Here is a 14,347-nt window from a genome sequence, read left to right as displayed (position 1 = left end):
TTCAGGCAGTACGAGCTTACATGCAGTGCATATTGAGTACAGCCTTGCAGCCTTGCTCCTAGTGTGAGACATGCTGCTGAGGTGGGGGCTCTGCAGTAAAGAACACACTCCTTCAGAATGACCCCCAGAGAGTGTATAAGAAGGTCCACAACCAGAGGTTGTGGCTTACCAGACCGTTTTGTGTGCCCTCCGGATCCCACAGCTCGGACACCCAGACAGGTTGCAGAGATGCAGCAGCCAGCGCCGATCAGTGTGAGAACGCTGATAAAATGGCGCCGGAGTGAGGAGGGGGGGCGGGGCCTAGTCCAAGAGCGGGAACCGGAGGGCCAAGGAGATATACAGGGGAGGGAAACATCTCCTCAGAGAGGAGTGTCCTCCCCTGTGCTGAACGGCCGGTGGGCGGCGCCGCACTGTCCCTCTGCATGACTGACATGCAGGGGCAGTGAAAACGAAAGTAGGCCGCAGCCGAAGCCGGGGCCTAAATTTTACAATGCGGCCGGCGCGCAGGCCCCCTCGGCGCGGTTCTCAGTTGAAAACAAGAGAACTGGCTGGAAATGTCACCAAAGTAACCTGACACACTCTCCCCAACAATAAAGATGCAAGGGACCCCCTGACAATAACGTCTCAAATACTTAGCTTGAGAGACGCAGGGCCAGGTCCCTGAGGGATGAGTGCTCCGTCCAGCAGGGTCCTGAAAGGGCTGCGGATGGAGACCGGTCTCCTGCAAAGCAGTGAGAACCGTGCTGGCTCCCACTTCAAGCCAGAGCCCGAGGGATGGTGAAGGAGCGCGGCATGTAAGGCTCCAGCCTTGAAATCAACCTTAACAACACCGCCGACACAGTGGGGTGAGAAGGGACATGCCGGGGGTCCAGCTTGGACCCGCTTTTCTTCAAACTCTTTAAAATCAAAAATCAGATGAGAATGCATGTGTGGATGTGTGCCTCCTGAACACACAGCATTGAACTGGCTATATTTGGTTATCCAGGGGGTGTATATGCTCGGAGGGAGGAGCTACACTTTTTAGTGTAGTACTTTGTGTGTCCTCCGGAGGCAGAAGCTATACACCCATGGTCTGGGTCTCCCATAGGAACGATGAAGAAATACCTAGCGACTTCCTGTGGATCTTGGGATCCCATCTAGTGTTGAACACTACGGAGCTCTCCTTAGTATCCATTCTCATCTTCTGGTAAAATCTTTCTGGCGACTACATCTTTCTTAGGGCTGCTACTGCTGAGTCTGGTCTATCTTGTCACCCATCCCTCCTGACCACCTTCTGGTCATGGTGGTCCAGTGTTCACTTCCTCTCCTTTACGCTCCTCTTCCTTGTGGGAGATTGTCTTCTCTCGCTCCATATTGTCCTCCTGACCAGTCTCAAAGATATATTGTACCTGATAAGAGTATGTCTTAGTGCCCCTTTCTAACAGCTTCTTTCGATTCCTTGTCCTTGATCCAAAGAGTCATCATATTACTTACAGACTGGATTTACTCCACCATTAGGACGCAACACATATTGAGCAAGGGACAAGGTGCCCTCTCCAGGATTCCAGCTCTCTTCAACTGTGTCTGGGACCTCCTAGACCATTCATCAGCCCTCTTGGCTGCTTTCTAGTTATTCGTGCTTACCCTTTCCAGGTTCTTCAGCATTCTCACCTTTGACCCTTTACCTTGGCAGGTTTGGGTTTAGGCATTAAGGTCTTACAAGTTACAGTGGCCAGTTTCGTACCTGAGATTCTAGGCTCTGCTCTTCTAGCTTTCTAGTCCTTTTTCTCACCCTTGGGAATATCCCATTTGACAAGAAGATTTTGGGTACTCCCCATTAAATCTTTCTTGAAGCCTTTGTTGGGACACACAGCATCTGCCCTTTTTAAGTATTTCTTTTGAGCCAGTCGATAGTCATTGTAGGTTGCTTCTCCTATGGCTTTCACACTAACAGATCAGCTTGGCTCTGGCTGGTGGATGTATCCTACTGAGGAGGAACGCCGAGTGGCAACAGCATACACCCATGGTTTCCTGTGTCCCACAATGAAGTCTCCAAGAAAAGTTTTATGGCGAGTACCCAAATTTTTTTTTCCTTAGGTTGTAACTCTTCGCGTCAGTCTCCTGGTTGCAGCAGTGTACACCTATGGTTTCCTGTGTCTTCTATCCCCAACTAAGCGCCCAAGAAATATTGATTGCCTAACCCTGGAATAAGTCTGAGGCATCAGATCGGTAGAGGTACCAAACATGGCACCACCAAAGTATTAGCTCTGAAGGAGGGATGTGACCGTTTAACAAAGCTGACCAACATGAGTTGATCCGCAGTCTCTGGCAGGTGCTGCTACATCGTAGTACGGCTCTGTTCAGAATCACAGCGCCATTATGGCCATGTATTTACTTTATAGTGCTAAATCCTGACGACAGGTTCTCTAATATTTTACGCCAGGACAAACCCCTTTAAAAAAACCAAACCACTACGAAGCATTACATTAACGGAAGGGTCTGTATCTTGGCCAGAAAAGAAAGAAGCCACACCACTAGGAAGGCAGTAGGCTGTATAGTTATCACCAAAATAGGGGCAAAAATCGCTGCCCCTTACAACAATACAACTTACTACCTCACCATGAAGAGGGCAGAGAGCACTTCCACACAACCCACGAGACTCGATGTCCTGAAGAATTGCGAAAACCAAAAAACGCCGAAATATATTAGTACAGAAGAGTCATCTCAGTTACGGATACGCACTCTGGAAATGTCGCCACTGGACGCCGCAGGAAAGACAGTAAACTGTATAGTTATCTCCCAGATCGGGTGTGACCCCAAAACTATACAATCTACTACCTCACCCTGAAGCACCAAGTAATCTGTTCCCACGGGTGCCTGTAAAAAAAAGGAAGAACACGAGAGGAATAATTAGAAGAAATACCTGCAAGGCTCAGCTCAAACGAGGCGTTTCTCTTGGAGTTTGGAGCCTACAGATAAAAAAAAAAAACAAAAAAAAACCAAACGATTAGGAAGGTCTTCTTAGACGCCCCGTGTGAGGCTAAATAGGTTGTGTTTTATTTTATAGTGATGAACACATCCTCGAAAAATAAAGACCTGAGGATTTTGATCCTTCGAGTCCTTCTCTTCCTTGGCCTTCTCCGCCATCTTGGCCTCTTCTTCTGCCAGCTGTTTCCGCCTCTTCTCTCGACGCTCTTCTAGCTCCTCGTCCCGTAAAGATTCGAGGTGGTTAATGATGGGAACTTTAACCACTGTTAAAGAAAACAGTCATATATTAAAAAAAACAAAACTCAGTTTTTAAGGTAACCCTAAGGGACGCCACTCCTTTACAAAAAGAGGAGAGCAACTACAAAATGAGCTCATAAGCTGACAACTGGATACTGTGTGCCGCCACAAGATGGCCCTTGTGATCAGCTTATCCCACGTGGCACCCTTATTAACCCCTTTACGATGGTCGTACGGATTAAAACGGTGGTAGGAAAGGGTACCTATTCTGATCAGCTGTTTTAAAACGGCGGCAAGAAAGAAGTGAATATTGCCCTCCCAGCGTTGGAAATGTTCTGGGATTTCCGCTATTGTGGATCACAATTTCGCCCATTTTTTCCCCGGTTCCGTGATCACCGGTATACACCGCATAACCGTGATCATGTTGCAGTAAATGACAGCGCCGGTAAAAAAGTTTCTCTCACACCTGGCATGAATAAACATGTCATATGGGAGATAAACATCCTCCTCCCGATAATCTAAAATAGCGGCCGCATGCTGCATTCATCCTCCTCCGATTTCTGTCTCATCGGACATGTCAGGCGAGACAGAAAAGTCCTCCCCAGGTCCCCCCGGTACTTGCTGCAGCACCAATCCCCAGTGACCACTCCTTCTCAAAAAATGGCGGCCGCACACGCAGAGAGTGTCTCTCAGATGGATCCCTGCGCGCAGTGAGACTGAGGTTACTGCAGCTCACACTGCCCTCATTTGTACTGAGGGAGTTTGGCTGCAGTATTCTCGCTGAGGCCACTGCAGCCACGGAGTGCCTGCACATCCAAAAAATGGGGGATACGTTCACTGAGCGTGCCTATCGCACACTATAAAGAGAGGTGTAACACGAGATCTCACCTGATACACAGTCATGCATGCTCTCAGCGTCTAACACTTTGCATTCTTCTGTCCATCGCGTCAAAGCAGTAGGAATACTGGATAGCGTGCCTTCAAGAGAAGAAAAGCCGCATAATGTGAACTGTGCAACTATATAACAAAAGGACAAGAACAAAAAGCAAGGTAACCTACCGGCCTGACTAGTAGCAGTGCTCTGATCGTGGAAAAAGTCATCCAGCAGCTCATCATCGGAGCGAGCGATAATGTGGACGTCGTCGTTACCGACAAGGAGACGCGCCCGGCCACGGCTTTGAAGGGGAAGGCTGCTGCTTAGCTGCAAAATGTCTGCCGCAGCCGAAGGGCCGAGCAACCTGAGAGATGAAACCGTATGTATAAACCGGAAGCGGTAATAATTATGCAGAGCACCATATAGCTCCATCTTCCGGTTTCGCTCACCTCTGCAGGATTAAAGGCGGGTTTGGTTGCCTGTTCCCGGGATAGTGAACGTGAATGGTGTGGCCAGCATTAGCCGTGATCTGCCGCAGCGTACGCTGGCTTCTCCCAATGCCCTGCGCCAGGCGAGTTGTGGACGTACCGCTGCCCAATGTGAGAGATCCGTGGTCCGCATGACGCACCATTAAAGGGTGAGTGGCCGGGATGTTACCAGGCGAAGGAGGGATGTCGGCTGTAAAAACAACATAGTTAAACCCCCAAGCGTCTCTGATGGAAATACTCAGTAAAAACAAAACCACCACAAGTTCACAACACAACGGCCATTATTTTGGAAGGAAATATATAAATCTTACTGGCATTGGAGAACATGTTATCAAACTCTATAATCAGATCATCCTCTCTGTCAAATCTCTCAAAGCGCACAAGGGGGGATGCATTCATGTCAGGGTAATCCTCATCCAGCTCCATCTCCGAACAATCATCATCATCGTCTTCATCCCCCTCCTCACCCTCTTCGTCGTCCTAAAAAAAATTATATAGAAAAAGAAAGAAAAAAAATACAACCTGTATAGCATCGCTTTGTCAACTGTGTAACATCAAGGAAATAATAATTAAAATAAAATTATTATTGAATATCATTTTAGAATATTAGATTTTAAATAATTTAATATTATATATAATTAATATTGTAAAATAAAATTATTATTATTATTAATTATAATTTTAAAATATTAAAATTAAAAGCTAATATTCTAAAATGATAATATTTTAAAATAATAAATAATATTCTAAAATAATATTCTAAATAATAAATATTAAATAAAATAATTTTAAAATAAAAATAAAATAATGATATAATATATAATACATAAAAATATTTATTTTATTATATTTTAACTACTATTAATAATATATATATTTCTTTATTTTCCCCAAAATATTGCACCACATACCTGATCATCTTCATCTTCCTCCTCCTCTTCTTCCTCTTCCTGACTGTCATCTTCGTCATCATTGCTGCCGCTGCTGTCCTCTTCTTGCGTGTGCTCTTCTTCATCCTCCGGGTCTAGGATGTTCATAGAATCTATCATAGGATATGGGGAAAGTGATGAGAAAATTACATGAAAGGGAACATCTTCAGACCCCATTCATAGCAGAACAAGCAGAAAAACTTGGCATTTGAAGGGATCATGCCGGATCTCATACCTTCCCTATTGGCCTGAAGCGTAGATGCTTGGCTCAAGTTTGTCGGAGCCTCGTCCATTAGTACGTCCTCCTGTGATTCATCTTCACCCACACGGCTTCCTACAAGAGTAGAAAGGACAGTCAGTAATCAGGTGCAGAAAACATAAAAATACACAATTAGTCCTAATATTTTTTATGTAATGTGAGCACATCATAATGTAAGTTAATAAAATCAGTGTTTTATCAGCAGGAGATCATCACAGGACGGAACTAGGCGTCTTTCCTCCTAGTCCTCCTGCAATGTGTAACCCCGCCCCCACCAATGATTGGTAGATTTTTTGTGTACACTGTACATTGACTGCCAATCAATGGTGTGGGCGGACATTAATCTTAAACTGACCAGCTTGGTTCCGGTTTGTGAATGTATACTGTCGAGTAGGAGCTAACTTTTTTTGCAATCCACAGCCTACTAGTTGAAGCAGCATACAGCAATGGTCTCCTTTGTTTCCCAGTGAAGCAATAGTTTGACACAAGCGTTGTTTCTCTGACAGCAAGCAGACCAGCAAGAGCTGGAATCAGGGTCTCAGCCCCTACATCATGCTGCTCTCAGATTATAGCAAAAACATTGGTAACAGATTATCTTAAGCTAAAGGCTCCTATACACAATAGGAGAAAGTTGGGTGAGCCCACTGATTTCCACGGCCATGTGAGCATTATGGGGGCCTGCTAGTCAGATGACTGCTACAATAGCCAAAATTTCATCATCTAATTCTTTTGTTTTCAGGGTGGATGGGAATGGCTTTCTAATCTACCCCAGATTAAAAGACGTGCATGCTCAGCTGACCTGAGCGCTCATGCTTATGGAGGTGTCGAGAGAGACAGCTGTAGAGTATGACCGGCTTAATTCATAAAATAAAAAAATGGTACCTGCAGCCCCGTCTCGCTCCAGCAGCTCATCTATCAGATCTTCTAACTCAGTCTCCACCTAAAAAAATAAAATAAAATCATTTAAAATAAAAAAAAGAGAATTTTGTTACTTACCGTAAATTCTTTTTCTTATAGTTCCGTATTGGGAGACCCAGACATTGAGTGTTTAGCTTCTGCCTCCAGAGGACACACAAAGTACTACACTTAAAAGTGTAGCTCCTCCCTCTGAGCTTATACACCCCCTGGTGAGCCAGTCCCAGCCAGTTTAGTGCAAAAGCTGAAGGAGAATAGCCACCCACAAGTATAACACAGCAAGAGCCGGAACAACCGGAGACTCTGTCCACAACAACAGCCGGTGATAACACGCGGAACAAGAAATTGGCAACAGGGAGGGAGCTGGGTCTCCCAATACGGAACTATAAGAAAAAGAATTTACGGTAAGTAAACAAAATTCTCTTTTTCTTTATCGTTCCTATGGGAGACCCAGACATTGGGACGTCTCAAAGCAGTCCATGGGTGGGAATAAACAGAAAAACTAAGAAGTAGGCAGAACCTAACTTCACAAATGGGCGACAGCCGCCTGAAGGATGCGTCTGCCCAAGCTCGCATCTGCCGAAGCATGAGCATGCACTTGGTAGTGCTTCGAGAAGGTATGCAGGCTAGTCCAAGTGGCAGCCTGACAGACTTGTTGAGCCGTAGCCTGGTGCCTGAAAGCCCAAGAGGCACCGACAGCTCTGGTCGAATGTGCCTTGATCCCCGGCGGGGGAGGCACCTGAGTACTCTGGTAGGCGTCCGAAATGGTCGATCTAATCCAACGGGCTAAGGTCGGCTTAGAAGCAGGGAGGCCCTTGCGCCGACCTGTGGTTAGCACAAAAAGAGACGTGCACCGCCTAAGCGCAGCGGTGCGAGACACAGATCCGGAGAGCACGCACCAGATCCAGAGTATGCAGCGCTTTTTCAAAGCGATGAACAGGAGCCGGACAGAAGGAAGGTAGGGTAATGTCCTGGTTAAGGTGGAAGGGAGAGACCACCTTAGGAAGAAAGTCCGGAGTCGGACGGAGAACCACCTTGTCTTTATGAAAGACTAAAAAAGGTGACTCCGAAGAGAGTGCAGCCAAATCAGAAACTCTCCTGAGAGAAGTTATGGCAACCAGAAAGGCCACCTTCTGAGAAAGACGACACAAAGAAACCTCCCTAAGAGGCTCAAAAGGGGGTTTCTGCAATACCGTGAGGACCAAGTTAAGGTCCCAGGGATCCAAGGGCCACCGATAAGGCGGAATGATGTGAGACGCGCCTTGCATGAAGGTGCGGACCTGAGCCAGCCGAGCGAGACGCCGCTGGAACAGCACTGATAGAGGTGAGACTTGTCCCTTGAGAGAGTTGAGGGACAGTCCTAGCTGCAGACCGGACTGTAGAAAAGACAGAAGGGTCGGCAAGGAGAATGGCCAAGGAGGATGGCCGGTAGAGCGACACCAGGACAGAAAAAGTTTCCAAGTCCTGTGATAGATCTTAGCGGAGGAAGACTTCCGGGCCCGAGTCATAGTGGAGATGACTTCAGGAGGGATACCAGAAGCCATCAAGATCCAGGATTCAAGAGCCACGCCGTCAATTTGAGAGCCGCAGAATTCGGGCGGAGAAACGGACCTTGCGAGAGTAGGTCTGGACGGTCCGGGAAATGCCACGGCATCTCTACGGACAGATGGAGCAGGTCTGGATACCAAGCTCGCCTGGGCCAGTCCGGTGCAATGAGGATGACTCGACGGCCCTCCATTCTGATCTTGCGCAGGACTCTGGGCAAGAGAGCTAGAGGGGGAAACACGTAGGACATACGAAACTGGGACCAGTCTTGAACCAGAGCTTTCGCGGCGAAGGCCTGAGGATCATGGGAGCGAGCCACGTAAACAGGAACTTTGTTGTTGTGATGGGATGCCATTAGGTCCACGTCCGGAGTGCCCCATTTGCGGCAGATTGACTGAAACACTGCCGGGTGCAGGGACCACTCGCCACTGTCCACGCTTTGACGGCTGAGATAATCTGCCTCCCAGTTTTCCACGCCTGGGATGTGGACTGCGGATATGGTGGACTTGGAGTCCTCCACCCATTGAAGGATGCGTTGTACCTCCATCATTGCCAGACGGCTGCGTGTCCCGCCGTGGTGATTGATGTAGGTGTGAGGCAAATCCCGGGATATGAAGATGAATTATGACTCCAGTCATAATCCCTCATCACTCCCTGACAGTGCCCCCTCCCTTCTTGTTCTCAGTGTTCCACTTACACCTCCATGGCCATGTCCTGTGATATGGAAATGAGGTGGTGTGGGAACAATGGACACAGGATGACTCCCTGCCGTCACCCTGTAGTAGGAGCTGCTAGCTAGTTAGCAAGGCTATGGAAATATCCAGACAGAACGACTCCAGTAAAAAATGGTTCATATCTCGCAAGCCATATTTCCGATAAATATGGCAACCATAAAAATGGTGTCTCTGCATGCGGACGATGCCGGCACACCCTTTTTATGGGAGCAGGACATTGGGAAATGCCCCAGGCGTGATATCAGCCAATGGGGAACTGGCAGACAGGTCATGAGTCCCCTCGTTCTGTAGCTAAATTCATAACTGTCACAATGAGAGCGTTGGCGTCCGCCTACGACGCTCCCAGGCAAAGTTATGGCCATATTCCATGTTGTGGATTGTCCATAACTCAAGCCAGGGGTGGAGCAGTGCTTCCCTGTGAGGTCACTAAGGTAGGAGGGGACCTGGATTTGGCCAGGTTGATAACCCTACTTCGGCCATTTTCCAGTGTTCTTTTTGCTGGGGGCACGTGTAGGAAACATCTGTGGGAAGGATCCTAGAAACCTGGGTACAGCGCCCCCCTGTGGCCAGACGCAACAAGGTAACTGCTGGAACTGTGTATGCCTGTTTGTAACCCATGCTTTGATTGTAACTGTACTCTGACATATGTATATTCTGTAGATTCCCTATTGTATATATTGTAGTTTCTTGGGCTGTTCTGTTATCTCGATCTTGAATCCCACGTCTGTGTGTTCGGCTAATAGTTACCGTAAATCGGTTGGTGGCAGCGAATTGTGCCAAGGATTATTGTGGGGAGGCCAGTGAGATTCGGGGAGATTTTATATATTCCGCCCGCGGAGGTCGGGGGAATATATACCCTACTCTCACCGGGGACCCTTCAATAATCGGCATAAGTAGTATAGCGGCCTCCTTGCTTATTGTCGGGCAATTCCATAATTGGCCTGACTATAAGAGGGGCGCTAGAGAGCGCGTCACGTGCTCTGTCTGTCGGTCGGGAGGTATAAAGGAGGGGTGACCCCCACTTGTTACCCCCCGATTGTGACGTACTGGTAGCCAGCGCGGGGGATTTCTGAGTGACCCCCCCGGTGGTTTGTGACATATTGGTGGCATAGCGGTGGGATCGAGATAATAGTGTGTGTGAGTGTGAGACCCATACTCCCAGACACTAAAGACTTCCTGCAGCAGCTGTGGCTGCTGGGGTCTTCAGACTAGCTCAACACTAGAGTGTCAGAGTGCAGATACTGTAAGGTGTGTGGAGGCATCAGGTGTCAGTTCTGTGTCAGTGACCAAAAGTCTGCAAGAATGGCTGATGGCACCAGGAGCAGAGCTAGGCAACTGGCCAATGCTAAAGCAGGAGCCGAAGAGAGGGAGGACGGTGCTGTGGGCAGTAATGAGGAGGTTGCCCACGAGTCCTCCAGGAGCTCGACGCCAGAAAACCGTTCTGCAGAGGACAGCGCACAAGCTGGCAATTATGGACAAGATGAGGAGCAGCTCACCCAAGGGTCCTCAACGAGCCAGATGCCAGCCCTCCGCTCTGCAATGGACAGTGAATCACCAGGCTCCGCAGCGGGCCGCAGATCACCACGTGCCATTCCACCGAGCCTGGGAGGCTCGGATAGCCTTCTTCAAATGGCTATGGCCCTTCTCCAGGCTGGAGACCAGGAGGGCTACAAGGGACTCCTGGCAGAGCGCAGGGCAGAGCGGCAAGCAGCGCGTGAGGCTGAGGCTGCGGAGCGGCAGGCAGCGCGTGAAGAGCGCCAGGCAGAGCGTGACTACCAGCTGCAGCTAGCTCAGCTCCGGCCCTCATCAGCCACACGTGACCTTCGAGACACCAAACTTCCAAAGGTCCGTGTTGAGGACTTCCCAGTGCTGGAGAAGGATGGAGACTTGGACTCTTTCTTGACTGCTTTTGAACGGACTTGCTTGCAGCACCATCTGGACAAGGACCAGTGGGCCAAATACCTGACCCCCCGTTTAAGGGGTAAGGCCCTGGATATCCTTGGGGACTTGCCTGCTGAGGCAGATCAGGGCTACGACACCATCAAGCGGGCCCTGATCCAACAGTACAACCTCACTCCAGAGTCCTACCGCAAGAAGTTCCGGAGCCTACAGAAGGGACCAAAGGACTCCTGGGCTGACCACAGGCGGGCACTTGCCCGAGCTGCCGACCACTGGACCCAAGGCCTGCAGCTTTCCACCGGACCGGAGATCCTGGACTTGTTCATCACGGAGCAACTCTTGTGGAACTGCCCTGAGGATCTCCGCCAGTTCATCCGAGACCAGAAGCCAAAGGGGTCCACGGCTACAGCTGCCCTGGCCGATGACTACACCAACAATCGGGCTCCGGAAGCCAGGAGAGCAGCCACCAGCAGCACCTGGAGAGGGGGTAAGATGAACTCTGCGACTGCCCCACCTGCCCCTAGACTGCAGGGGGTGTCCCCCTCAACTCCCCTCTCCAGGCCCGTGGCAGAACCAAGACGGTGCCACCAGTGCAACCTACCTGGACACTTCAAGGCCATGTGCCCTCAGCGTCCCAAGGCCCCGGCTCCGTCCCCGTCCCAAGGGCCGCCCAAGGTGTATTGTGTGGGTGGGGGTGGTGGTAGGTCCCTGGACAGCTTCCAACCTGTCACCGTCGGCCGGTCTGTGACCATAGGACTGCGAGACAGCGCCTCGGAGGTGACTCTGGTGCGACCTGAGATGGTGTCCCCCCAAGACTTGATCCCTGGAAAAACCCTCGCTGTCTCCGGGATTGGAGGCACTGACCCGGCGCTGCCTGTTGCTGACATTTATGTGGACTGGGGCGCAGGGCGGGGGGTGAGGGAGGTGGGGGTAACTGATCGGATCCCTGCAAACGTGCTACTTGGGACAGATTTGGGGCAGATAACCTCCCAGTTTGGGCCCCCCCCAAGGGCTGAACCTTCAGCCAGTACTGACATGACTCCTGACAATGTTAATGTGTTATCTATGAATGATGTAAGGGAGGAGGGAGTGAACTCTGATATTTCTGCTTGCATAGACACCATAGACACACACTCAGCTGCAGCTGTGACAGGGGAGGGGGTCAGAGAAAGGTGTGACAATGCCTCTACAAGTAATCAGCCTGTGAGCTGGGATCTGTTGCCCTCTGCAGGGATAAGCAGAGAGCAGGGTGCTGCAGGGGGAGGACCAGTGTGTGGGGTGGGGGCTACCACAGCAAATGTGGGGTCCCCAGAGATTTCACAGCGGGGTTCGGTTGCTGCAGGAGGGGAACAGGCAGGTGAGATTGGGGCCGGTCCAGGAGCGGAAGTGCTCCCAGGTAAGATCTCGGTGCATGGTTCCCCCACAACCGGGGTGTCAGGAAGCCAGGTAGGTCTCCCTGAACCGGCGACTTGGTCAGGAACGGAGGAGGAGCAGGCACGACCCACGGTCGCAGCGGCTGTGGCCGCTGTCACCCGCAGTGGGAGTGCTGGAAGCCAAGGGGCCTCCCGGAGGTCCGATAGCTCTTCCCCTTCTGACCAAGTGGCAGCCGAGTCAGGTGGAGGCCAGGACACAGGTCCCGGGGTACTGACTGAAGATGTGACAGTCTCGTCGATTCTGGCCACATCTAGTCAGGGGTTTCAGGCAGCGTTAGAAGCTGATGACAGCCTGAAAGCTCTTAAGGAGCAGGCGGCACAGCCTCCCTCGGACTCGGACCCGGAGCGAGTGGTCTGGGACCAAGGACGGCTGTACCGGGCCACGGTCCAGCAGGGTTCACCGGAGGCGTGGCCCAGGGACCGACAGTTGGTGGTACCCTATCCGTTCCGGACGGAGTTGTTGCGGATCGCACATGAGATTCCGATGGCCGGACACCTAGGGATCGCTAAGACCAAGGCCAGGTTAAACCAGCATTTCTACTGGCCAAAAATGGGGGCCGATGTGGCTGCCTACTGCCGTTCGTGTGAAACCTGTCAGAGAGTGGGGAAGGCGGGGCCACGCCCCAAAGCCCCACTAGTATCTCTGCCAATCATCGATGAGCCTTTCAGGAGGGTGGCTGTGGATCTGGTCGGCCCGCTGGCCATCCCCAGCAGCTCCGGGAAACGCTTCCTACTGACGGTAGTGGACTATGCCACCCGGTACCCAGAAGCAGTGGCCTTGTCGTCCATTCGGGCTGACAAGGTGGCCACCGCATTGCTGGAGATTTTCTCCCGAGTGGGTTTTCCCCAGGAAATGCTCACTGACCGGGGGACCCAATTCATGTCCCAGCTGATGGAGGCCCTCTGTAAGCAAGTCCAGGTGCGACATCTGGTGGCCAGCCCGTACCATCCACAGACTAATGGCCTGTGCGAGCGGTTCAATGGCACCTTAAAGCAGATGCTTAAGATGTTGGTCGACTCCCATGGGCGTGACTGGGAGCGGTATCTCCCACACCTGTTATTTGCTTACCGGGAGGTTCCACAGGCCTCAACAGGATTCTCACCGTTTGAGCTCCTGTACGGGCGACGTGTGCGGGGCCCCCTGGCTCTGGTGAAAGAGGCTTGGGAAGGGGATTTGGCCACCCCTGGAGTGTCGGTTATCGAGTATGTCATGCGCTTCCGGGACAAAATGCAGGCCTTGACGCAACTGGTACACGACAATATGGCTCAAGCCCAGGCCGATCAGAAGCGTTGGTACGACCAGAACGCTTGTGAGAGGACCTACCAAGTGGGTCAAAAGGTGTGGGTACTGGTCCCCGTACCACAGGACAAGCTTCAGGCAGCCTGGGAAGGCCCATACCTCGTGTACCAGCAGCTCAACCCTGTAACGTACCTGGTCGCCCTGGACCCTGCCCGTGGAAGGCGGAAGCCCTTCCATGTGAACATGATGAAGGCACATCATGAGCGGGAGGCATGTGCGCTCCCCGTGTGCAACCTGCCCGAGGAGGGAGAAGCGGAAACCCTCTTGGATATGCTAGCCCAGGTTAGGGCAGGCGGATCCATTGAGGATGTGGAGGTTGGCCACCAGCTCTTGGAAGACCAACGGTCCCAGCTGTGGGCCACCCTCCTCCCCTTCCGGGGGTTGTTTACCAACCAGCCCGGAAGGACTGACTTGGCTGTCCATCACGTGGACACTGGGGATCATCCCCCGATCCGGCGTTCAGCATATCGGGTCTCCCTGGAGGTGCAGCAACACATGCGCCAGGAGATTGACGAGATGCTGAAGCTGGGGGTGATCCAGGCATCCAACAGCGCTTGGGCCTCGCCTGTAGTCCTCGTCCCTAAGAAGGACCGAACCACTCGGTTCTGCGTGGACTACAGGGGGCTCAATGCGGTCACGGTCGCCGATGCGTACCCAATGCCACGCATCGATGACCTGCTCGACCAGTTGGCCGGGGCTCAGTACCTGACCATCATGGATCTGAGCCGGGGATATTGGCAGATCCCCCTGACTCGCAAGGCCAGGGA

General features: G+C 51.2%; 1 protein-coding gene across 11 annotated transcripts in view; it reads right to left on the bottom strand.

Moving 5' to 3' along the window:
• Positions 1-14,347, bottom strand: part of HUWE1 (HECT, UBA and WWE domain containing E3 ubiquitin protein ligase 1) — a 282,139-nt gene that overhangs the window by 46,744 nt on the left and 221,048 nt on the right. For all 11 annotated transcript variants that reach the window (XM_075324217.1, XM_075324216.1, XM_075324218.1 and 8 more), the window contains 9 exons: positions 6,637-6,694; positions 5,731-5,829; positions 5,478-5,608; positions 4,878-5,046; positions 4,528-4,756; positions 4,264-4,442; positions 4,093-4,182; positions 3,076-3,230; positions 2,903-2,948 (listed from right to left, as the gene is read on the bottom strand). In XM_075324217.1, the coding sequence (XP_075180332.1) occupies positions 2,903-2,948; positions 3,076-3,230; positions 4,093-4,182; positions 4,264-4,442; positions 4,528-4,756; positions 4,878-5,046; positions 5,478-5,608; positions 5,731-5,829; positions 6,637-6,694 (1,156 nt within the window). The remainder of the gene's footprint in view (positions 1-2,902; positions 2,949-3,075; positions 3,231-4,092; positions 4,183-4,263; positions 4,443-4,527; positions 4,757-4,877; positions 5,047-5,477; positions 5,609-5,730; positions 5,830-6,636; positions 6,695-14,347) is intronic.

Source organism: Anomaloglossus baeobatrachus, chromosome 9 (assembly GCF_048569485.1).
Source record: "Anomaloglossus baeobatrachus isolate aAnoBae1 chromosome 9, aAnoBae1.hap1, whole genome shotgun sequence".
NCBI lineage: Eukaryota > Metazoa > Chordata > Amphibia > Anura > Aromobatidae > Anomaloglossus > Anomaloglossus baeobatrachus.
The sequence above is the reverse complement of the archived record's forward strand: the minus strand, read 5'-3'. Positions and strand labels throughout refer to the sequence as shown.